Raw genomic sequence first — 21,753 nt, 5'->3', positions numbered from 1 at the left:
GAACTGAATTGAGGGTTTGAATTTCGGTTTAAAACAAGTGCTTTGGTGAGAAGAAGGTGAGCTGGCTTTGTGAGTAGGGTACTGTGCTAGGACTTGGGTTTTGTCCAACCCTTACCCAGATATCTTGCATTACACCAGACAACAGTAAACCTTTCCTATAACTCAGGTCTCTGCAAGGCTGCTATTTCTCTACTTCCCAGTCATGTTGTGGTAACAAGTCCACTGCCAAGGGGAAGATGTTCAACAGCTGGTGATGAAGGGCAGGTAAGAACAGACACAATGACCAGCAAACCAGTTGTGTGGCAATCTCTGAATTTTTATTCCAGTTTCCTTAGGTGAGTACAGATCCACAGCGACTACACATTAAATACGCCATGCTTTGTTCAGTTTGGTCATAAGATCAGTGGTCTTGAAGAGAAGACTGACATGAAAAGGCCCATAGCTTGAAGCAACACGAGCATTGCTGCGGTCATCAGAGTGCTGCAGCCTGACGTATGCATGGGGCTGAACAGGCATGCCAGCAAAACTGCATGTGGGGCCTGAAAGAGCCACAACGAACCGAACTGGCAGCTGCCATCAGTGAAGGCGCAGCCCCCTCTGCTTTCAAAAGGAGCAGGACGTCCGGTGTGGAGGACAATGAATGGCAAATCATTACGCATCAAAACAGGCACCTGACAGAGAGACACGGCATACAGCAGTCACAGCGGATGAGTTCATTATTCCTAACCACAAACAGCCAGGGAAATAAAGCACCTCTTAGCAACCATGCTTTGAAACATTGCCAACAAACAAAACGGGGAAAGGTGGTCATTTTAGCTGAAAACAGTTGGTGTCCAAATGAATAATTTGCATCCAGTGTGCACTAAATACTGAGATAAAACTTTGAGCTCAAGAGCATGGTTATGTGAGAAGGAAGGGCAAGCCATTTTGATCTTTTATACTGATATCTGTGTCATGACAATTAACATTGCTCTCCCCCTGCTCTGCCCCTCCTGTTTGCTGCCCGGCTCTCTTTGCTTTTCAAATGTATGACTGGTGCAGCTGGCTCAGCGAAGCCATTTTTACCCTGCATGTCTTCTTCAGAAACAAAAGGCACAAAATATCCCTCAGCAAGCGTTTCTCCCAGTATTTCTTTCATTTATTTCTTTTGTGCTTTCTGTCTTCAGCCTTCCTTAAAAATGTAATTCCTATTTCCGTCACAGCATCACCCTTCAGCCTGTCCTGGAGGAAGGTAACTTCTGCTGCTAAGTGAACCTAGAAAGAATCAGGTCTGATCAGTTCAGCAAAGAAATGCCCAGGTTTTCCCCCTCCTCCAGTACAACGAGCTTTTTCTCTCTCTCTTACCACAAGGGGACACCCTTTCTCAGGTTTCATAAGAAACAGACTTCTAGATTGTTTTAAAATATCTTTCTCAACTAAGTTAATAAAAAGGAAGTTTATATACACTGGAATTTGTGTAATACAAATTACCCTTCATTCCAGTGCTTTGCTTTCTTCTGAGAACCTAAATTGTGTACTTGATGATTTTGTGATCACAAAATTTCCTGGTCATGTACTAATACTTATGATACAATACTTTTGATAATTAGTCTTATATCAGATACTGTAATTCTGAGACTGACGTACATACGTAATACTTGTACAGCTTTTGTTTTCTTGAAACATAAGATATATGACAAATTAGATATTGACAGAGACATAAAGCAGCCCAAAAGTTATCTTCCAGAAAATGCCACAGAAGCTGTACAACCCAGTGACTTTCAAATGATGCCCTTTGTTTATTCTTTTGTAAAAGTCTTAAATTTAAGAACAAAATTTGGAATGCCATCTGATACACTTCTGATGCCTTGGTTTTAACATTCTACTCATCCACACTTTGTTCTCCCTTTCAGCAGGTGCTGCGGTAACCTGAGAATATTATTTATCTTCACGTATTTGGAAAGAATCAGGGATGGCTATTACTGGTAACACCTATGCAGGAAAATGAGATAGGTTCAAGGAGCAGCAGAGTCGTCCAGCACGCCCGCCTGGCTCTCCACATTACGTGTTAGCTGGCTCCCCAGTCCCACCTGGCTTTTGCACCTGAGTCAGCCATTGAAGAGCCAAGCAGGGTGCTTCTCTACCTCAGGGTCCAGGATCAGTCTGGCCCTCTTTTATTTCGATATAGACATTTAATCTGAGAGAGAGATTAAACACTACTAAATTTCCATCATTTATCTGAGCAAGTGGTTTTGCTTTCCTGTGCCTCTGCATATTAACAAAGAATGGAGAAAAGAGACGTGCACTTCCTTACCATTTCCAAGGCACCTCGAATCACCCCGCAGAGGATGTTACAGTAGCAAAGTGATGCTCGTTCCGCTGGCAGCTCCTCCACAAAGTCCACTAGTGGGTTTTTGTCCAGGATTAAGGAGAATTCATTTCCTGCGGCACTGCTGCAGCTCACACTAGGGGTGACCCCAAGGTACATCTTGAAAGCAACCTGCAAAAGGGTGAAACTCTGCTGCTTGAATTTGTTGTGCGCAAACCGGAGGCGAAACTTTAGGATGCAGCATCCTGTAGACCAGCTTTACCCTAGGAAAACAGGGGCAAGGGCCAGACAGGCTGGAAACCAAACTAGATTTGTCTCTTCTGTGATCACCCTGAGCCAGAGATGCAAATCTGGAGCTACGCGATACTCCAGGGAAGTACAGCAGAAGGCTGCTTATTCTGTCTTTGATGTTCCTACATTTACAACCCCACACAAAGTGGTTTTACTATTATCACTCGTCTCCTTTCAGTCATGTCACACTTCCCTGGGACCATTAGCATCTATATTAGGTCCTTCCCTACATTGCCAGCAGCTTTGATAATCACAGCTCAAGAACTCCTGCAACTGGTGAGTGTGTGTGTTTTTACTCTCATCTCCATCTGCAGTCACAAAAAAACAACAACTCACCAAGAATAAGACTGCCAAGACTGCAAACTTATTTGATTATATAGAGCATTGCTTGCTTTCCTTCTACTACCGATGAATGTTACTGTAAATGTGCAACATCTGCGCTGCTAGTGGAGGGGTCCCCAGTGAGCGCGTTTCTCCAGACAGTGACATCATGGCGTTATCTAGACAGCGCGTACGCAGGCAGGCTAGCAGCAGGCTGTTCTTCCTCTGGAGATCTCTCCCCTGCTACACCACTACAGACTGCTACGACCGAAGATAAAAGTGTCTTGATTTTTACTTCTTTAGTGACTATCAGACATGGATGGTTTCCAAACAATCCTGAAATTCTTTATGAACCGGAAAACTGCTATAGGTTACAGTTTTATGGCACTGCTGACAATGGGAGGTGAACGTGTTTTTTCTCTTGTTGCTTTCAGATGCCCCTGCAGCAATGAAAACTTCAGGTACGGTTTGGTATTTCTCTTCTCCCCAGCTTTCGTTTTGCTAGTTATTGGATATTTCTTGAACAGCAAGACCTGGAAACTCTTTACAGGCTGCTGGGTGAATCCCAGAAAAATATTCCCCAGAGGAAATATCTGCCATTTCTTTTACATCTTCGGACAAATCACTTTAAACGCTCTGGTAGCCCCAGTGATGTGGCTTTCTGTGGCTTTGCTCAACGGGACTTTTTACGAATGTGCCATGAGTGGCTTGAAAAATCCTGCCTACTTACATGCAGTTTGCCACAGCAAATCTGCAAAGTGCTTTGAAGAGCTACACAAGGTAGCGTGTGACAAAAGCTCCATGCCCTTTTCAGAGAGTGACGAACTGAAACGAACTCTTCAAGCACAGTCCCAGGTAAGAAAAATAAAGAAAGCGCATTATGCAGTTTGTACTGCCGCTGTGATTTATCTGTGGAAGATCCTGATGTCAGATGCTAAGACAAAACCGTTGGTTTCACATAAACAAAGTTTTGGGATGATGCAGCCTTGCAAAATAGAATCAATCCATCTTTTAGTTCAGTTTGAGCTGTGCCATACTTCCTGGGGGGCCCCACTGACGGCAGAATCAATAAGACCAGATAACTTAAAGCTTTCTTCCTGAATGAAGATTGCTCTAAAGGGAAAAAACTACTGGATTATTTAGGAGGCTGAATTAACAGATGTCACTCCATTAAAGGGATCTGTCCTATTAAAAAATCCATACCACACTCTCCTATTTTATACCATCATGATAACTGTAATGAAACCTTAAGTCACTAACAGTAGAAAAATACTGGAAAATAAGAGTTGTGACAGATTTGTGACTGCTTACATAGTATGTTTCTGTTTGTGTTCCTCATGTTCATGATGGCAGATGAGAGCATGTTTTTGTCCTGCTTGGACAAAGGAGGAAACACTAAAATAAAACAAGCAGAACATACAAAGCTGAGAGCGTATTACATTTTACTATATTCGTGTGATACAGTTCTGCTCACTGCCTTGTAATGTAAATAAATTCAGAGACAAAAAATCAAAACAAAAGAAAAAAAAAGGAAAAAAAGGATATGGAAAAATGATAGATGATTGTCAGCAGGAAGGAAAAACACTCTGTGGAGCCAGCAAGTTTTTGTCAGACAATTGTATCCATCTGGAACCATTTCCTCCCCAAGAGCCGGTTTTATTTTCAAGTCCTCATGCAAATAGGACTGGAATGCAGGCAAAGCCTGCACTGCAGACAAAGCAATTTATTTGAGAGTTCTAGAAGGAAATAACAAATAGTGCTTAAGACATTAAGTTGTATATATAGGAACTAGTGAAAGACCAGTGACTTGGTTTATAGCATGAGAATACATGGGTTCATTCTCCAAGCTGCAGGAAAGTGAAAAGCTGCTAAAAAGAGCAGTTTCTCAAATACCCATAGAAATCATCAGTCAGTACAAAGTGACTGGAAAAATAAAAGAAAGCGAAGCTATTCTTCCAAGCCAGTCCCTAAGAATAACTGTTTGTCAAGCTTCTCTGTTTCACATATTTCCCTGAGGAAACTTTCTATATTCCCTCAGCTAAACACAGATTTTTACTGGCGGTTATTTTTTTAACATCAGTGCAAGAGTTCACATGAGAAAGGTTGCAGCATGGGAAATGAGTTCCAGTTCATATGGGTCTCTGAAACCTAGAAGATTTGTTCCACACTGGAATTGTTCCACTGTTTGAAAACAAGTGGGGTTTTTTTTTGCAAATGTTACACATTGCAGTGGAGTAGGTGGGTAAAACTAGTGGCTAGGCCAGTGGCACTAGGCATGAAAAAACTGTGTTCACACCTCTGCTCTCCTTAGAGGAGGACATCCCACAATAACAACTTCAAGCGCATTTTTCCACCCTCAGCCCTTGCTCTAATCCTGGAAGTAGCTTTTTCTTTTTAAATGTTCTTAACAGAATTTTGTCAAACTCTGAAGTTGCTACAAAAAAAGCTGAGTGATGCTGGAAAAGCATATTTCAGCAAAAGCAAAGTTCTCTGAAAATATAGCAACTATTTCTAAGCAGTGTGTAGATGAATTGGGCTCTATTCCAGTGCCAATGAACACGCTATTTCTTCTTTCTCATGCTCTTTCCTCTCAGCATTCTCACAGGATTGGGCAAGAAGGTAATTTTAAACCAGTTTTGGCATAAAAATGATTTTCCACTATGAAGGGCTGATTCATCAAAGTCAAAAAAATTTCACAAGAATAGCATAGATTTCAGTGAATCTCCTGCTAAAAGAATTGGTGAACACTTTTTAAATTTAAGACCATCTTTTATATTCCTGTTAGCTAATTAATGCAGTTGTTGGTTTCGGGGGTTTTTTTAATTAAAAAGAAGTCTGAAAACAACACATCTAAATATCGTTACAGTTTAAAAGGTTCACTGATCTGGGACAAAAGTTACTTACCCTTTTTGGTTTCATAGTTCACCACAATTCAGAATTGTGTCTTAATCCTAGTTCTTGCTGGGTAATTTTATTTAACGCTTTCAGGAGATAGAAAACCATTTACCATCTAGTGATTGTGATATTTTATTCTCCCTGTGCACTTTTCCCTTTGTGTGACAGAATTCAGTGAGCAATTCCAATCCACTACATTCCAGATGGTTATAGTTTTGCAATAAACTTGCATCAACATCCTCTCTAAATTACCCAGACACTACTCCTGCTCTCAGGTCCGCTCTGGTTTTTGTATAGCTCTGTTCAGCCATAACATTATTTGATTGATCATTTAGACCTCTCTTAGATTTTTCTTCATACACAGTCTTGTAGTTGACGTCTGATTCGAGATCATCTGTCCCTGAACATGCCACTGCCGTTGTGCTGCACATGTCTCTTCAGCCGTTGTTATCCGAGTTCCCTTTGTTATAAAATGGGATGGGGAGGCAGTCAGACTCTAGTATAAGCCAACTTTTCTTGAGCATTTTACCTTCCACTGTAAAAATCAACCAGCTTTTGCCTCCTGAGAAACAGACATCAAAATGAGCGCTACTGAGAAGCCTCAAGCCTGACGTCTTCCGCTTCCCTTTGGTCTCCATATGGGTGCCCCATTAACACCAATGCCAGGCACCAAATGCAAACTGGGATGAGACGCCTGCAGTAGGGTCCCAAGAGGAGCAGCAGGCCCTCCATAAAAAGTGCGGTCGCTCTGTCAGACACTCTTGATTTAAGCAGCATTTTCACTTGGGCCTTTTTAACCTGAAACTCATTTCTTTTGTCTTCCCAGATTTTAGGCTGGTGTGTGATAGTTACCACAGCTCTTCTCTCCCTGCTAACCACTTGCTGCGCCAGCTGCCAGTCGAAAGTCAGCCACCTCCAGCTGATGTTCTGGAGGGTATACGCGGAGAAGGAGAAGGAGCAACTGGAGCAGATTTTCCAGCTGTATGCCACCAAGCTGAGCGAGCGAAACCTGAAGTGCTTTTTTGAGAACAAGGAACCAGAAGTGATTCCCCTGCCAGCTTTTCAGGCATGGGAAGATGCTTCCCAGCTCTACTCTTTCAGCAGTAGCAAACAGCATTATAGCACAATTCACAGGCTAGTTGAGGAAGGCCAGAAAGAAATCAACGAGGAAAGAGAGACAATGCTAGACTTTGTGGACAGAAGGGAAATACCATAGATCAAATATATTTTCAGCTTTTTTATATTTTGCTAATATAGCACACTTCTAGCTGGTTTCATCTCTATATTTTTTCGCAATGGCATCTTTCTTCTTCATCATGTTCCCTCCCAGTTACAAACTTGCTCCAAAAGGATGGAATGAAATTATTTCCCTACATCAGTGAAAAGGCTGCAGTCCTCCATTGCACCTAGGGTGCATGCTCTACTAACGTCGCTGGCTCTGGATCAAGAGCTGACAGCAAAAAGAGATGAATAATGACTTCTACAAAAGGGTTGTAACAATATCCTATGTAAAAGGCGCTATAGTATGCTCATCCTATGTAAATCAAGAGACTATCATAAAGTAACACTATTTAAAAGGTGTGAATATAATAGTAGAAGATGTGTGTGGCTTTCTGACAGCCCACAGAAAGTAAAGGTTTTGCTTTCAGGTCATTTGCAGGTACAGTATTGTTTTGAGGCACCAGTGGTCACTCAAGGCATCTCGGTGTCTTTGGACTCCTGTTGCACCTAGAATGCCACGGATGGTCATATCCATCAGCCCTGGTCTTCTAGTCCCTGAGACATCTGCCTGGGACATGGGGTAGTGACCTCCATTGACAGTGAGGTGCCAAGTAATTTTTTAGACAAATCTTATAGACGAAGTGTGGGGTACCAAGAACTTGAAATTACCAAATGGTTTGGCATTTTTGTGTTTTTGTTAAAAAATAACATGCTATTTTGAAAGATAATCAGTTGTTGTTAGTGCTTTGTTACAATAATAAAAACGCATCACTGATATTTTGCCTCCGTAGAGTACTTGGTATTATCTTCTCCCACTGAGAATTTCTCTTTGCACGGGTATAAAGCTCCTGTTTTGAGTGGGTTTCGGGCACTGGGTGCAGCCTGTAGAGCTATGTAATATCGTTTGTACTGAGCCTGCAGTCAGTGTACGACTGAGGGCCTGGAAGGAAACTCCACATTTTAAGACAAGAAAATATTTTTGCAGCAGGCTGATTTTCATTTTTCTGAATATCTTAGGAAACTTAGTGTCTGGAGCAAGAGGGACCGGCAGGCAACGCAGGTGAGGTGACCGCACGATCAGTGCTTCTGACAAATGCGTTTCACCCCAGAGCCCTATGCTTTACCTCATCCGCTTGGAATTCACCACGTGGCTCTCACATGGGGTGTCCAGAGTCTTTGCAAATACTGTATAAAAGGAGAACAACATTTGTGCCAAGTTTCTTTCCCTGGGGTGATTGGGCAGGCTTTTATGCAGCATTTTACTGCCAGTCTCTCTGAGTCTGCAAAGAATCGTATTTTTGCTCTGCTTGAATCAGGCTTTTATCAAGAAACCAGGGTACTCTGCCCAGCTGTTCTCATACTCACTGCGGTTCTTCAGCAGAAAAACACATCTATCTGCATTTACAGACCATTACTCTTTTTTAAAATAAAATCCAAGCGCTAATTTCACTGTGTGCTTAGAATTTTCTCTGTGTGTTTTGAAGAACTTGTGGTCTTTGAGCAAATGTTTTGAAGTTTTTTATCCCAGCTGACTTAGAACATGTTATATGCCTAAATGTACCTGCTGCAAGCTGAAAGCACAGAGGCAACATAGCCAAAATGAAAACCACAACAGCAGGCATGTCTGACACCATGTCTGGCGCATATGCATTTTTCTCCCCAGGCTCCTCTCCTGGTATAGCAACTATCTAATTCCAGGGTACACGTCCCTTCCCATTTGTCTGCTTTTCTCTTTCTTTATGAGAGATGCCCCAACATCTACTGCCCAGCCCCATCTCATCTCCTCCCCACACGCAAAGGGAGAGGAGACACCACCTAACAGGATGTCCCCACTGCTGAGGCCAAACTTCCCTTCCCAAAGCCATCTTTCCACCTCCTTCCTCACTGGTACACAGAAAACCAAAGCAAGCAGGGATGCAAAGGGGAGGACACTAAGTAGGTTAATGAGCTGATCAAGGAATATGGGAAACAAGTGGGTTGATGTAAGAATGAGGTCTCCACTGTGGTATAGGAGCTGGGACACAGAGGCAAAAGCATAGTTGGCAGAGAGAAAGGTGGGAGGACAGAGCGATCCCATTTTGGGCTTTTGGCACCCTCTTTTTCCTCAGGAAAAAGCTTAAAGCTCTGCACCTGAGTAGCCAGGACCATCTGAAACAGGAGTGTTTCCCACCCTGGCTTTCTTCTTTATTGTGGAGGGGCAAAACCAAGGTGCATTCTCCTCTCCTCATCCTTACCCTGCTTCATGTTCACAGGTAACTCATGTTGAGAGTGTCTCCACTTCCAAGAGCAGCTGCTGAACACTTAGTGCTGCAACATGTGCCTGGTAGGAGCCTAAGTCTTTCACTGACCCACGTTCCCAGGGCTGTGTTACTCTAACTGTGTTGTCTTACCAAAATGCCTGTGACTTAATGCAATTGCCATGTGGATGCTGGGATACTTCTATTAAAAACAGACAAAAATAAAAGCCAGTTTGACCATATGTTTCCAACTGGAGTCTGGTTTTGGCAAATTTAACCCTGTCCTTCAAGCAGCTATTGCAAAAGCTGTTTTGTATCAACACTGTCCCTGAATTAAAATTCAGCAGCTACCATGGCAGCTCAGAAAGACTATTGTCAACTCTATCCAAAACAAACTGGAAAAAAACCCCAAACAGCAGAATCAACATTTCCTCTTGGAAAATTTAGATTTTGCATTAACTCTGATGCCCATCAAAATATGAGTGCACAAATAAACAGGAAACTTGTGCTCAGTTCTCTGTGCTTTGTCCCTCAGTTTACTATTTATTCTTCTCTGTGAGAACGCAATTTTCTCATTTAAATTCTCTTAACTCTTCTTCCGCTATACATCTGCTGCTCTGTCAAACTTCAAGTCTTTGTTACAAGAACAAAAACTAGTTAACCATGCCAGGCCCTCATATGCTTTCAATTTAGTTTCAGCTGTACTCTGTGTTACGGTATGACGACTCTGTCCAAATTCTACTGTTAAAATTTCCTGTGTAAAAGAGAACTTGCATGGAAACTATGCAAAACCAGTAGCTGGTTTGCAATGGAGCACCAATTTAAGGCAAAATTGCAAAGCTATAGAGTGAAAACTGTAAAAAAGTCTCAGCAGAAAAAATATTTTAAGTACACAGATAAGTAATTCAATTAATAGATATGAACTTTTTTTTTTTAAACCAGGCTATGACTGGACAGAAATTCCTTTAAAACTACCATACACGACTTCTCAGAGGGTAAAACAAAGGTCTTTTTGATCTTTCTTTGTGACTCCAAAAGACAGGGAAGTAAAACGAATAAGCAGTTTTGAAAGTTGCATCCATAAATCCATCTCACTTCTATCTATATGAAATGGAAGAAAAAAGAATATCTATTTAGACATGTACATAGGTTCACCATCAAAATGACACCTGTAAAAAGCAAAATCTCTCTTTTGAAAATGTTACTTGCGACTCTACGGGATTATATATTGCTAAATGTCAAACAAGAAATCTATGCAGTCAGAATTAAAAATGTACCACTGCCCTTTTTCAAAGTCTCAACCAGCATTCCATCTCTCTCAAGCAGCAAGAATAAAATTCATTAACATTTTGAAAGTGCTCAAATACAGTCTAGAATTACTGAAATATTTAGGAGGCCACTAACATCAGTCCCTTTATATACTACTGGGGACTTTTCACTACAAAACATTGTATGCGTAAGTAATGTTGCAAAGTAAGTGATAATACAGACTGTTAAAAAAATTGAAACCATAATTTCAGATGACATAGTAACAAGATTAATGAAGGACCAGAATTAATCTGCTTAGAAGGGGAAAGGCAGCCAAAATAACATTTTTGCTAGCATACTTTTCATTCTTAGTACTTTTCCACAAGAAGAGCAAGATGCTTTAAAGGTCTTGCCATCTGTTGCCGATTCTATGTGCTCACAAACTTTTCTTTACTCTTTACAGTGCAGCACTTCATTTTTCAGTTTACCAATTAGCACAGGAACCTGCTGTATGCATTTCCCTCTCTGTGTTGAGATCTGAAAAGCAACATTTACCACCTTCGTAAATTCTGCCAGCTTCTGTCAGGCTTTCAAACTGGCCATACGTCAATATATAGGGACCTTGTGTGGCAAGACCTCCCATGGGAAGAGGAATCACATCTCTTGTCCTACAACTCTGGGATTGGGGGTGACATGGTTGGATCACCCCAGCCCTGACGGTCCCCAAGGGCCTCTCTACAAGCAGCTGCAGGGATGTCTGTTTGCTGCATTCATGGGGTACTGAGCTTCTACAGTAAAGCCCATCTCTCCAGTCACTGCTTTTCAGCAAGGGTTATATCCTTAGGCACAGCACCGTATTAACACAGCTATGGAGCCTGTGAGCCAGCACTAGCTCACTATGGACCAGAGGGTATGGCCCGGCTGCTCCCACCTGTAGCACACACGGACACCTCCTGGGGCATGGTGACATTCTGCTATGGAAGGTAACATTGTTCTAGGATTAGATCTAAAACCAGAAGCTGTTTATTTTTTGCATCTCTTTCGATCAGATCAATGATGTCAAGGTCTTGTGAGGAGGAATTGAAGTAAAAATTTTATTTTGTAGGATTATAGAGCAAAACTATCACCCTCATTTCAAAAGTAATCCTTGGTTATACTCAGATCCAAATTCTGAATCCAGTCTTGGACATTACTGCTTCAGCTGAGCTTTATTCTTAATACCATTCCTTAATTGGTTTCCATTTTCTTATCCCAATTTGCCTGGGAGCAGAAAGCCTACTTTTACATGGCCTGTTTTATCTCTTTTTACTCAATCCTGACTGTAACTACACAAAATCACAGCACCAACACGAGAAGTCAGTGAGCACCATGGGAAGTCAGTGTAGAAGGACTCACTTTGGCTCATCATCAAAACTTGTTGGCCCTTCTCCAGTCCAGTATAAGCTAGCAGTAAATCCCAGGCTTTGCAATCTGAACCAGTGGTTGAAGTTTTGAGCCCTCAATCACTGCCTTAGGTGCACCTTTCCTCTGGTATTTATTTCTTAATATGGCAAGCTGGCTTTGTACTCCTCATTTTATGTTTTTTCCTTTGCTTCATCTCTTTCCACTTCCACGGGGAACACCCACAGCATGATCTTAGAGACTTCTCCTTTGCTTTCCAAAGGACTGCAAGATAACAGCTATGTTTACAGGATGTTTGGCTCTAACTACTTGAACTGCTTAACTGCCTTAATTACTTTAAATTTTAACTGGTTTTACTCTACACACTCATCCTCAAACAGATTTCTACCTCAGAAGAGTTAGTGCAGTTAAGTATTTAAGCGCTTTCTCCTGGCTGAGAACACTACTGCTGAAGAGTTAAAGAGATCATGTAAACAGCCATGTAATTCTGAACAGATAACTTTAACAGCATATTTGCAATTACTTGCTGGGTCATTTTACATTTGTTTTGTTGGTATGTGCCTCAGACAAACGTGCTTGAAGACTATTTAAAAAATATTTTGCCAAAGAAATGTGAAAATGCTTTGCATATCACATTTTGCCTCAGAAAGGTTATACTCCTACTACAGAACTCCTTTTAGTTTGCTAAAAATAGTCTTTTCAAGAGACTTTGTGCTTTAAAGTTTGTTCCAATCTTTCCAAGTAGTTTTATTTCTCTCAGTAAGTCTCTTTTGAAGTACAGCCTGCAGAGAAATAGTGTCTTTTTGCTTACTTTGATGGTTAATTTTTCACTGTATTTTGTTGTTGAATCCCCTGTACTTAAGAATGATAGTTCAACTGTACTAAAGCATTTGTAAATAAGGGAACCATGAGGAATAAGACCCAGAAAACCAGATATCTGGCATATACGTGAAAATCCAGAGAAAATAAAGTACAAATACCACCTGAAGAAGAACATAAAAGTGAACAAAAATGCGATTTTGCAGCCTGGTATCATTCTTTTAACGAGACAGTGTATTTTAATACAGTGATTGAAATGCTGCTTGTCTCATGGTTTTCATTCAGCTGCACTCACTATCTCCAATGGATCCTCTACCCTGGCTCAGCTCCTCCCAAGGAGGAGCTTTGTTATACAACATCCTGATTTGAGACTCCAAAATACAATTTACTTCAGGAAGGAGTTTAATGTCCACTTTTTTATGAGCTAATGGGATCTGGCTGGCTTTTAGTAATGTCACCTGCTTCTGCTTTAAACTTTGGCAGATCATGGTGTATGTGTGCGTTGTGCACATGTGCACTTTATAGCCCTACCAGCAACAGCAAATGCAAAGAGGTCCTTTCTCTATTTCTGTGACAGCCATCAGGTCCTCTATGACAAGCATTTTGGAATGATAACATAACTTCTGTCCCTCCGTTTCAGTCAGATGTAACGTAGATATTTCTGACATGGTTAATGTGAGCAGGATCACACATCACCTGATAACATCCACGTACACTTTGAACTAAGATACTCCTGTATAACCAGCATATACTGGTGCCTTAGTTCACTGTATAGAAAGCCTGCTGTTTGCCAGTTCTGCAGTCAGCGGTTAAACATAATGCGCACATTTAGCTCATGCTGCTGGTAATTCTCAAGCAATCAAAAAGTATGCCAGGCATATTTTTGTCTCTTAAAATGAGCCAATGGAAATGAATCTTAGTTCAATTAACTGATGCCCTGATCTCTCCTCAAAACAAATGACTACCTAGTAAACAGTTCTTTGTTACAAAGCGTGGTTAATTTTTGCCATTGGGAAAGGCCAGGCATATCTTCACTGGCAACACTTCATAGCTGAAAATCATAAAGGATAAAAGGGATCATTCACCATGACCTGAGCAGGTATTAGTCTGAGCTAACTCAATATCTATGAACTACCACCTCCTTTACAGTGACTCAGCAGTCTAAAGGGGCTAGACGTCCTATGGATTTCTCTTTGAGTTTCCCCAGGAAATCCGACTTGCCCATGAGGGCAAAAAAACATCTTCAGAAACCCGCGTATTGCCACTAAATTTCCTCCTAGATCTTTCTTGTCTGACAGTAGTGTGGAAGACTACTCAATAAAAGAGAACAAAGAAGGCGAAAGTACCCACTCCGATTTTATCTCTTTGATTTTGTTATTAGGTTTGTGGGTAGTGAGGAAAATGTTCCTCTCATTTTCCTTTCTTACAGTTCTTCTCTGCTACCATTCAGTCTCCCTTTCGCAGAAAATCCTGCAGTTTATTCCTCATATTACCATTTTAAGGTTAAAAACCATCTAAGATAATTACAGAGATGCTGAGGAGATTCAGATGGCAGGAGTAAGAATTTCAAAGTTTAAGATCTGTGTGAGGTGGTTAAGGCTTATGCTACTAGAAAAAGAAAAAAGTGAGGGAATATATGATTTGAAGTTTGCTAAAACTGGATCATTTTTTGTTGTTTGCTGCATTCTCTGGCAAGAGTAGAAGAAATCAGCTTAAGCTGCAGCAAACAAAAAGAAACTTTTTAATTATTCGAATGGCAAAACACCTCATAGGCTACTAGGAATAGAAGAATTTTAATTTCAGCTTAGCAACTGACTTTAAGGTCAGTTTAGGTCAGGGGTTGGCAGCCTCTCACAGGTGGTATCCCATTTTGTGTTCTCTGTCCTCAGATATAAAACTAATACCCATGTGAACCAATTCTGTGGTTCTGACGACCCTATGTGGTAAACTTTCTACTGTGGGTTTATCAAGACCATCTGCAAAATTCTTATCTCACTAAACATCACATTTTTTGTGTTCTGTTGAATGTTGTATTTTTCCCAGCCTGATGTAGCACTATGCTACAGAGGTAGAAACCGACATCTCTTCTCAAGGCCAACCTCTGTGAGCTACCAGTGGATATGAAGTTGTAGATAAGGAAAAGGCTGTATTTCACCCAATGGAAGCATGGGTGTGATTGTGGAGATAAGTGTTTTATGATAAGACAACCACGATATAGCGGAAAATGTAGGCAACTGTTCTGGAGCAAACTGATAGAGGAGGAGGGAAAAGCTAAGACCACTGAAGCTGATGAAGCTCTAGAGAATGTAAATCTTATTTACCTGTGCAATCATGTCTGCGGTTTCAGAGTAACTGCGGCACTTTTTCACAGCTGAACGAGCTAAAAAATCATCAATCAGCCTTACACCAATGCCGTATCCCCTAAGGAGAAAACAAAGAAAGTTAACATTCAAAATGAGGAACTTCTTTCCACCCACCATCTCCCTAACCTGTCTCTTGTGCTTTCTCAGCAAAACAGCTGCGTGTTCCTAAATTAATGGCTTTGAGGACAACAGATTTTGCTGCTCTAGATTCTTCTTTCTACCACATTTTGCAGCACAGTGGGATTGCTGTTCATGTAGTCATTTAAGGAGTCATACTCCTTCAAGCACGATACTCCTGGCAAGGATGATACGAATGTTGTTTATATACACATTGTCTATACATACATTTATATTTACATATATGAAAAAACATTAGATGTTAGATATATAATATATAAACAATATATAAATAATACACCTGATTAATACTGCTTTCTCACTAAAAATAGGATAGGATAACATAGCACAGGATTTTCTCCATTCCTCTGTGATCCCCAGAGTTCATCTCACACTGTCTCTGTCAACAGGCAGAGATGCCGTGTCCCTTTAGGTCACAGCATTCACCTCTGGGCTGGTATGGAGTTCAGCAAATCCTGGGCACGCTCATTGCAGCAGTCAGGTGCCAGGAAAACCCATAGGAAATAGACTCACATCTGACCTCTTTCACTTTATCCTCTTATCTCTTCACCTCATTTTTCACTCTTCCTCCACAATTCCCTCTTTGTCTTTTTTCTAACATGTTCTCTCCCTTCATCTACTAGTTGCAGAAAGAATCCAAAAGTTGCTAGTTAATATACAGTTTCAGTACGCCACCACCTTCATTTTGTATTTAAAACACTACAATTTCAGAGAAATGAAATAAAAAAGGATGGAAGTTAATGGAATTTTTTATAAAACAAATATTCATTCCTAGCTCTCGCACATTAACAAAGGTCAGTAACTACATAGTGTGCAAAATAGCTATGCCTCCAAGCATATTTTCAAAAAGGGAAAGAGATTGACACAAATGTTATGAAGGAATGTGAACTCAACTCAGAAATGTTTTTAGGGAATTTTTCCTTTCCATTTATGTGGATGTTGGCAGTCTCTGCCTGTTTGTCAGAGGCCCTACACCCTCAGTGAAGCAGTCTGAACTTGATGGAGTTTAATTTTGTACCACGTCTTTGACAAGAAGCCAAAAAGTGATCTGATGTCTAATGTGATGACAAGACCGAAAAGTGGTTTTCACAGGGTGAAGTTTAAAATTGCAGTATGTCATGCATCAGAAAACAATGAAATATTTATTTATTGCCTAAGTATCAATACCAATAACATTGGTAAATATGTCATCAGCAGTTAGCAAGGTATGTGTTGGTAATGTACAAAACTACTTACATCCTTTTCAACTTTTATGCCTTAGATTTGCAAAGTCAAATGAATAATAAATTGACAAGCATCTATTTGGCAACTGTACAGTGAAAAACACCGTTCTCACTACAGATTATATATGTACATATATATATAGAGAGAGCTAAGAATACTGTCCCCAACTGTCACAGGTCTGCAAATCTATAAGGTTTCTTCCTCAAGCTGGGCTGTTTTCATCTTCACAGAAGTAAAGATGGCCATATTGCTTTAATGAAACCTGTCATTATTTTATCAAGTCTTTATCAACACAAAACCAAAAAGATTTTATAGAAACAGCAATAATAATAAAAACAGAAGGAGTAAAATATGTCTCCACATCTTCCAAAACTACTCTTTAGTAATTTCTACTGTAGCAGCATAAAGAAGTCTGTGTATTTTTGAAATGTATGATTTTCATCAGAGCTGAATGAAAGATGAATATAAAATAAATATCTGAGGGATGTTGTCCCTTCTTAGTCTGTGAAGAAATTACTTTTCTTTTTTCCAATCAATGATTTCTTTTACTCACTTCCATCGATAGCTATTGGACTATAGCTTGTTTGCAAACTTTCAGATTAATAGTAAAGTGGTCAGGTATTCTGTCCACTGTGATTGTTGTGAATCCATTTTGCATGTCCATTTTTGCCTGAAAACACAAGCCTTACTCTTCTGCTGAAGATCTTAGTATATCTTCTTGTTAACCAGCTCAAAAGTTGTTTCTTGCTGATTTTCTGTGATACTATCTTTACTGTGATAATGCCTAGGAATCTCAGTCAGGATGACAGGATCCTATAACACAGGATCTTCATTTTCCAAAGAGGTTATCCATGTAAAAACCAGTTCCTCATTGACCACTTGTGCTACCTCACTCACTGCTGTATTGTCTTTTAAAGGTGAGAGGCCTGTCTGCCCCTAACCCAGGGAGGGGGGAAGAGAGCCACCCCACAGGGGACAATTCAGAGTTATCAAGTCAGACACCTGAATTACACCCTCGGGGAAGGCGACTGACCATGGAAGGAGGCTGCCTATTGACTGAGTCACCTAAGCCAAATCCCTGCAGCCTGGAATTGTGACTACTTCTTAGCTGCCCAAGTCACAAAACCATGGTGTAGCTAGATGAGGGGGAGCCATGGGAGGGCCACATCGACAGTGAACACAGAAATTCATGTTAACTAGAAAATACCTGTGAGAAACAAAAAGCTTGTCTAGTTTGAAATAACATGGGTACGAAGAAATAGAAGAGGAGAGTTAACACCGAAGTTGAAATTGAATACATGGATGTAGGAGATGAAATTTAGAAGTTTATATTATTAATTAGCATAACAGAGGATCAACAAGGAACAAGTGTAAGCTATCAAAATAATCCTGACACTTTTCTTCTGAGAACTCAAAAGCTAATTGTTGATCTTAATTCACAAATTAGCATTATTTCTGTTGACAGAATATTGAACTTTATCCCCGTGATCTCTGTAATCCTAGACAGAGTGCTGGAACTCATAAGCTGAAAGGTAACATTCAGGTGGACAAATAGCATTATTGATGAAGTTGAACATTTAAAGCTTAAATAGTACTTACATTCTATCTAAACAGGTGTTGACATCTTCATCTTTTTCATAGTCCTTGCACAGCTGGGCTACCAAAGCCCCATACGTGAGTACAAAAAGTTCTCTGCTCTGCCAGAAAAGGTGGAAATCGAAAATGAAGCAAATTAGAATCAAACTTTCCCACGCTTTTGAGCTGCTACTGTATTAAAAGCAAGCAAAAATAACATTTATATTAATAAAGAAACTTCTGTCCATGGATGTGTATTCATGGAAATCCACAATTCAAGTGTGACAGAACCTGAACTGATCATCACTTGAGTCTCTGTACAGGGATTTTGCTTGTCAGAAATACCATTTCTTGGGATACAGTTATTTTCATCAGGTGCATTCTTGCATCCTATAACTGCACATATGTATGCTGGATCGATAAATGCTGTCAAGTGCCATCCAAGATTAATGACAAGCATTTAGTTGCAGGAAGACTAATAGAGGCAATGAGCTATTTGTCCTTTTACAATAGGAACAACAGTATACACACTGAAATTCCAGTTACTTCACAAAGGTATGGTTGATCTGATTCAGATCATCAGCTGCTTTCCCCCCCAAAAAAAAAAAAGTAGATTAAAAAATTAGCTCAGAATAATAAAAAATATTATAATTCAGCACAAGTGTAAAGAATAACAACAAGCAGCGTAGAAAAGAATCAGTCCCATTGACAGTTCTCCTTCTTTATCAGTCTTTACAAGTAATTGGAATCACTGTCAATACTAGCTCTCCAAATGCCTGGGCAAACTCATTGTGACATTATTTCTGTATCTTAGTACAGAAGATGTGGTTGGTATGGCTCTACCGCATGAGCAAGATAAAGGGGACGGGTGAGGATTGCAGCTGCCTGCCCAAGGAGCATGGAGAGCAACTGAAGAGGTCAAAGGCGTATCTCTGCACAGATCCTGTCACAAGCACTAGTCTGGGATCTTCAGCTGTGCGCCAATCTGGAGGAAAGTTTTCTTCCCTCCCTGCCCTGCCACATCACCTCCATGGCACTGCAGAATTGAATGTATTTAGCAGGAGTAGCAGCTGGCCTTTAGGTGAGAGACTAGGTTGACTCACTTAACTTGGACAGGAATTAATTAAAGGAAGTGCTACAGGCCTGTGGCATGTGGGCAGACTAGAGGTGCTTTTTTGTTTACAGCCTGTGGAAAAATAATAGTGAATACCAATGAAAACAATGGAACAAACACAGAAGGAAAGGAAGAATGGCTTGGTGGAAAGACCTCTTCCTGCTCCCTTTGCATCAAAAACTTGGAGTTTAATCAATGTTCCCATTTTAACAAGTCACTGTTCAAAATCTTAAGTAGTATGGAACCATTTCCTAAACTCGCCTTGGTGATAGCTCCTGTTTACAATAATATTGCACATTTTGCCAAATTCTCGTTAACAAGTTTTTAATGGAGTAAATGGATGTGATACAGGTTCTGTATTGTTCTAGTCTCAGCAAAAAGCCTGTGTTGTAATAAAACAAATGCCTTAGAGAAACTTAAGCATACTATATCAACATAATTGTATTTATCAGCCACTCTTGCAATCCGTTGGAGTATTTTTTTTCCATAAACTTATGTACATTAACTTTAATTATATTATATTCTTTTATTTCTTTTTCAGTGGAGACCTCTGTCCCCTTTTCAGAAATTGACACAACATTGCCTTAAAGCCTTCTGGAACTTCTCCACTGCCCCAACTCCTATTAAGGCTCTAAGTTCCTGAAGGAAGACTTGTGTGGAATTGAACCATCCAAACACAGAACAGACATCTCCTTCTCTCTGTGTTTCATTTAATGACTATCTAACCACAGAGGCACAGAAATTTCTATCTTTGACCATAAATCTCTCTACGCACTTAGACCTCTGCTTCTGAACAGATTGCAGTCTCAGAAACTTTGTGCCCATCTTTCCTAAGCCTGTGCAGAATCTCAGCACTACAGATAAAGTAAAAACATGCAGTTAAGTGCCCAGTGAGCGAGACAGTCACTTTGTTTTTGTTACCAGTCTTCTACAGTTGTCTATGTTCTCTTTTCCTTACTAGCAACTTCCTCTCTCTTCAGTTTGTTATACATATGTATACATAGATACATGTGTCATAATTATACTTTTAGATGCAAACATATTCTCTTCAAGACACAGTGCTATTATTGGGTTTTTTAAACCACTGTGGCCTTATTTCCGCATTATGGCACTTTGGTTTTTTGGACTTGTGGTAAAATATTCCTAAACAGTTAGAAATTTTCAACCACAGATAGAGATTCTGAGGAAACTTGCTATTTGAATTTTTTGTATTTAGACACACCACTGCCAGAGAACAAGAAGGAGAATAACCGGTATCTTTAATGGCACAAAATACTGCTTTTTGTGACCATGCAGTTTAAGAAGGCCTCTTGGGAAAATCTTGCATGCAGTATATTTAAAACAACTGCTGGAGCTTTAGGAGAATATTAACATGAAGTGCAGAAAAAGAAGGAAGTTTTGGTCTATATAACTCCTGTTATATAGACCAGGTCTATATAACACTGACAGAATTCTGTGCTATGTGACCAATGGTCAAAGCCAACATTCAAAGACAATGGTTATAGTTTTACCATTGTTTCCCCAAGAATCAGATTTTGGCCTTAAAGCCAGATGTTGAGATCCTGTGATGGTGGATCTATGCCATGGATTTTTTCTATGGATGGCGTAGAAAAAACACAACATTAGGAGGATGAAGCAGGACCCCTGCTCATGCAACATCACCCCCAAAAGAAGACGTGGTCTGCTATGTAGGAGGCACAGAGTTTTTAATGGAGTAAGTACCTAGTGGGTACCAGGTATGCTGCGGTCCCAGATAAACCATCTCTTCCTGTAACTGTTCATGGGGTAGAGATGTGGCTGGCACAGCTTCTTATCTCCAAAACAAGAAGAGAGTTTTGGCCTCAAGGATTCATGTTGAGGGCAGGACTGTCTGAAAATGATTTCATGTCATGGTCAAGGTAGCTGGAGAGATTTGAAGGCTCCTAGAGCAAATCTCAGTATTACTGCTCAGAGTCAAACAGACTCCAAGTCCTATGGGCAGGCTTTTTTATGTCACTGCTTAATAGCTGGCAGCTTGTTGGCAGCTCACAAGGGGGTCCCACTGTAGCCATAAATGCTGCCAGCACCTCTGCTCTCATCCCCATCCTTTCAGTACTTTCAGGCTATTCAGAAATATGACTGTATAAAATACATCAATACAATAACAGCTTATTCTTACTCCATGCACAATTTTAATTGCACATTACAAAAATGTCTTACTATTTTGTGGTTCTCCTGCTTTCTTCCTGGTGGCCGAGGCATGTTGCTTGTGTAACGCCTGACGTACTTGATTGTCAGTTCATGTTTTTTCTTCCTCAAGCAGCATAGTTTTCTCTCAGTCACTGTATTTCCTCTTGCCCTTCTCTAAACTTTTCTCCTTTCTGCTCTTCTGCCTTTTGCATGAGATGTGTTTGCTGCAATCTGTAATGCTGCTGATGCTCCACCTATTCTCTACGTGTACCAAGCCCTTTGGGAGGAATTTGACTGGCAACAGATCTGCCCCTGTACACAACATAAATAACCGCTCCATCCACAAGAACGATTTGTAATCAAACACACAGCAAACAGCCATGGGAAGTCAAACCGGGCAGCCCCAAGAGATTCACAGGTCTTACGTTT

The 21,753-nt window shown here is 40.4% G+C and overlaps 2 protein-coding genes across 2 annotated transcripts; one reads left to right on the top strand and one right to left on the bottom strand.

Moving 5' to 3' along the window:
• Positions 1–1,074: 1,074 nt before the first annotated feature.
• On the bottom strand, positions 1,075–21,477 carry TRAPPC3L (trafficking protein particle complex 3 like). Its single transcript, XM_009289136.2, has 5 exons — positions 21,355–21,477; positions 18,066–18,163; positions 15,063–15,162; positions 2,294–2,479; positions 1,075–1,254 (listed from the first exon to the last, which is right to left on the bottom strand). The coding sequence occupies exons 1-5, from the start codon at positions 21,394–21,396 to the stop codon at positions 1,135–1,137; spliced, it is 546 nt and encodes a 181-aa protein (XP_009287411.1). The 5' UTR covers positions 21,397–21,477; the 3' UTR covers positions 1,075–1,134.
• Positions 3,090–7,805, top strand: FAM26E (family with sequence similarity 26 member E). Its single transcript, XM_009289135.2, has 2 exons — positions 3,090–3,775; positions 6,642–7,805. The coding sequence occupies exons 1-2, from the start codon at positions 3,236–3,238 to the stop codon at positions 7,029–7,031; spliced, it is 930 nt and encodes a 309-aa protein (XP_009287410.1). The 5' UTR covers positions 3,090–3,235; the 3' UTR covers positions 7,032–7,805.
• Positions 21,478–21,753: the final 276 nt, after the last annotated feature.

This window comes from Aptenodytes forsteri, unplaced genomic scaffold, assembly GCF_000699145.1.
Source record: "Aptenodytes forsteri isolate BGI_AS27 unplaced genomic scaffold, ASM69914v1 Scaffold217, whole genome shotgun sequence".
Taxonomy (NCBI): Eukaryota; Metazoa; Chordata; class Aves; order Sphenisciformes; family Spheniscidae; genus Aptenodytes; species Aptenodytes forsteri.
Note: the sequence above shows the minus strand (reverse complement) of the source record. Positions and strands in the feature narration are given on the sequence as shown.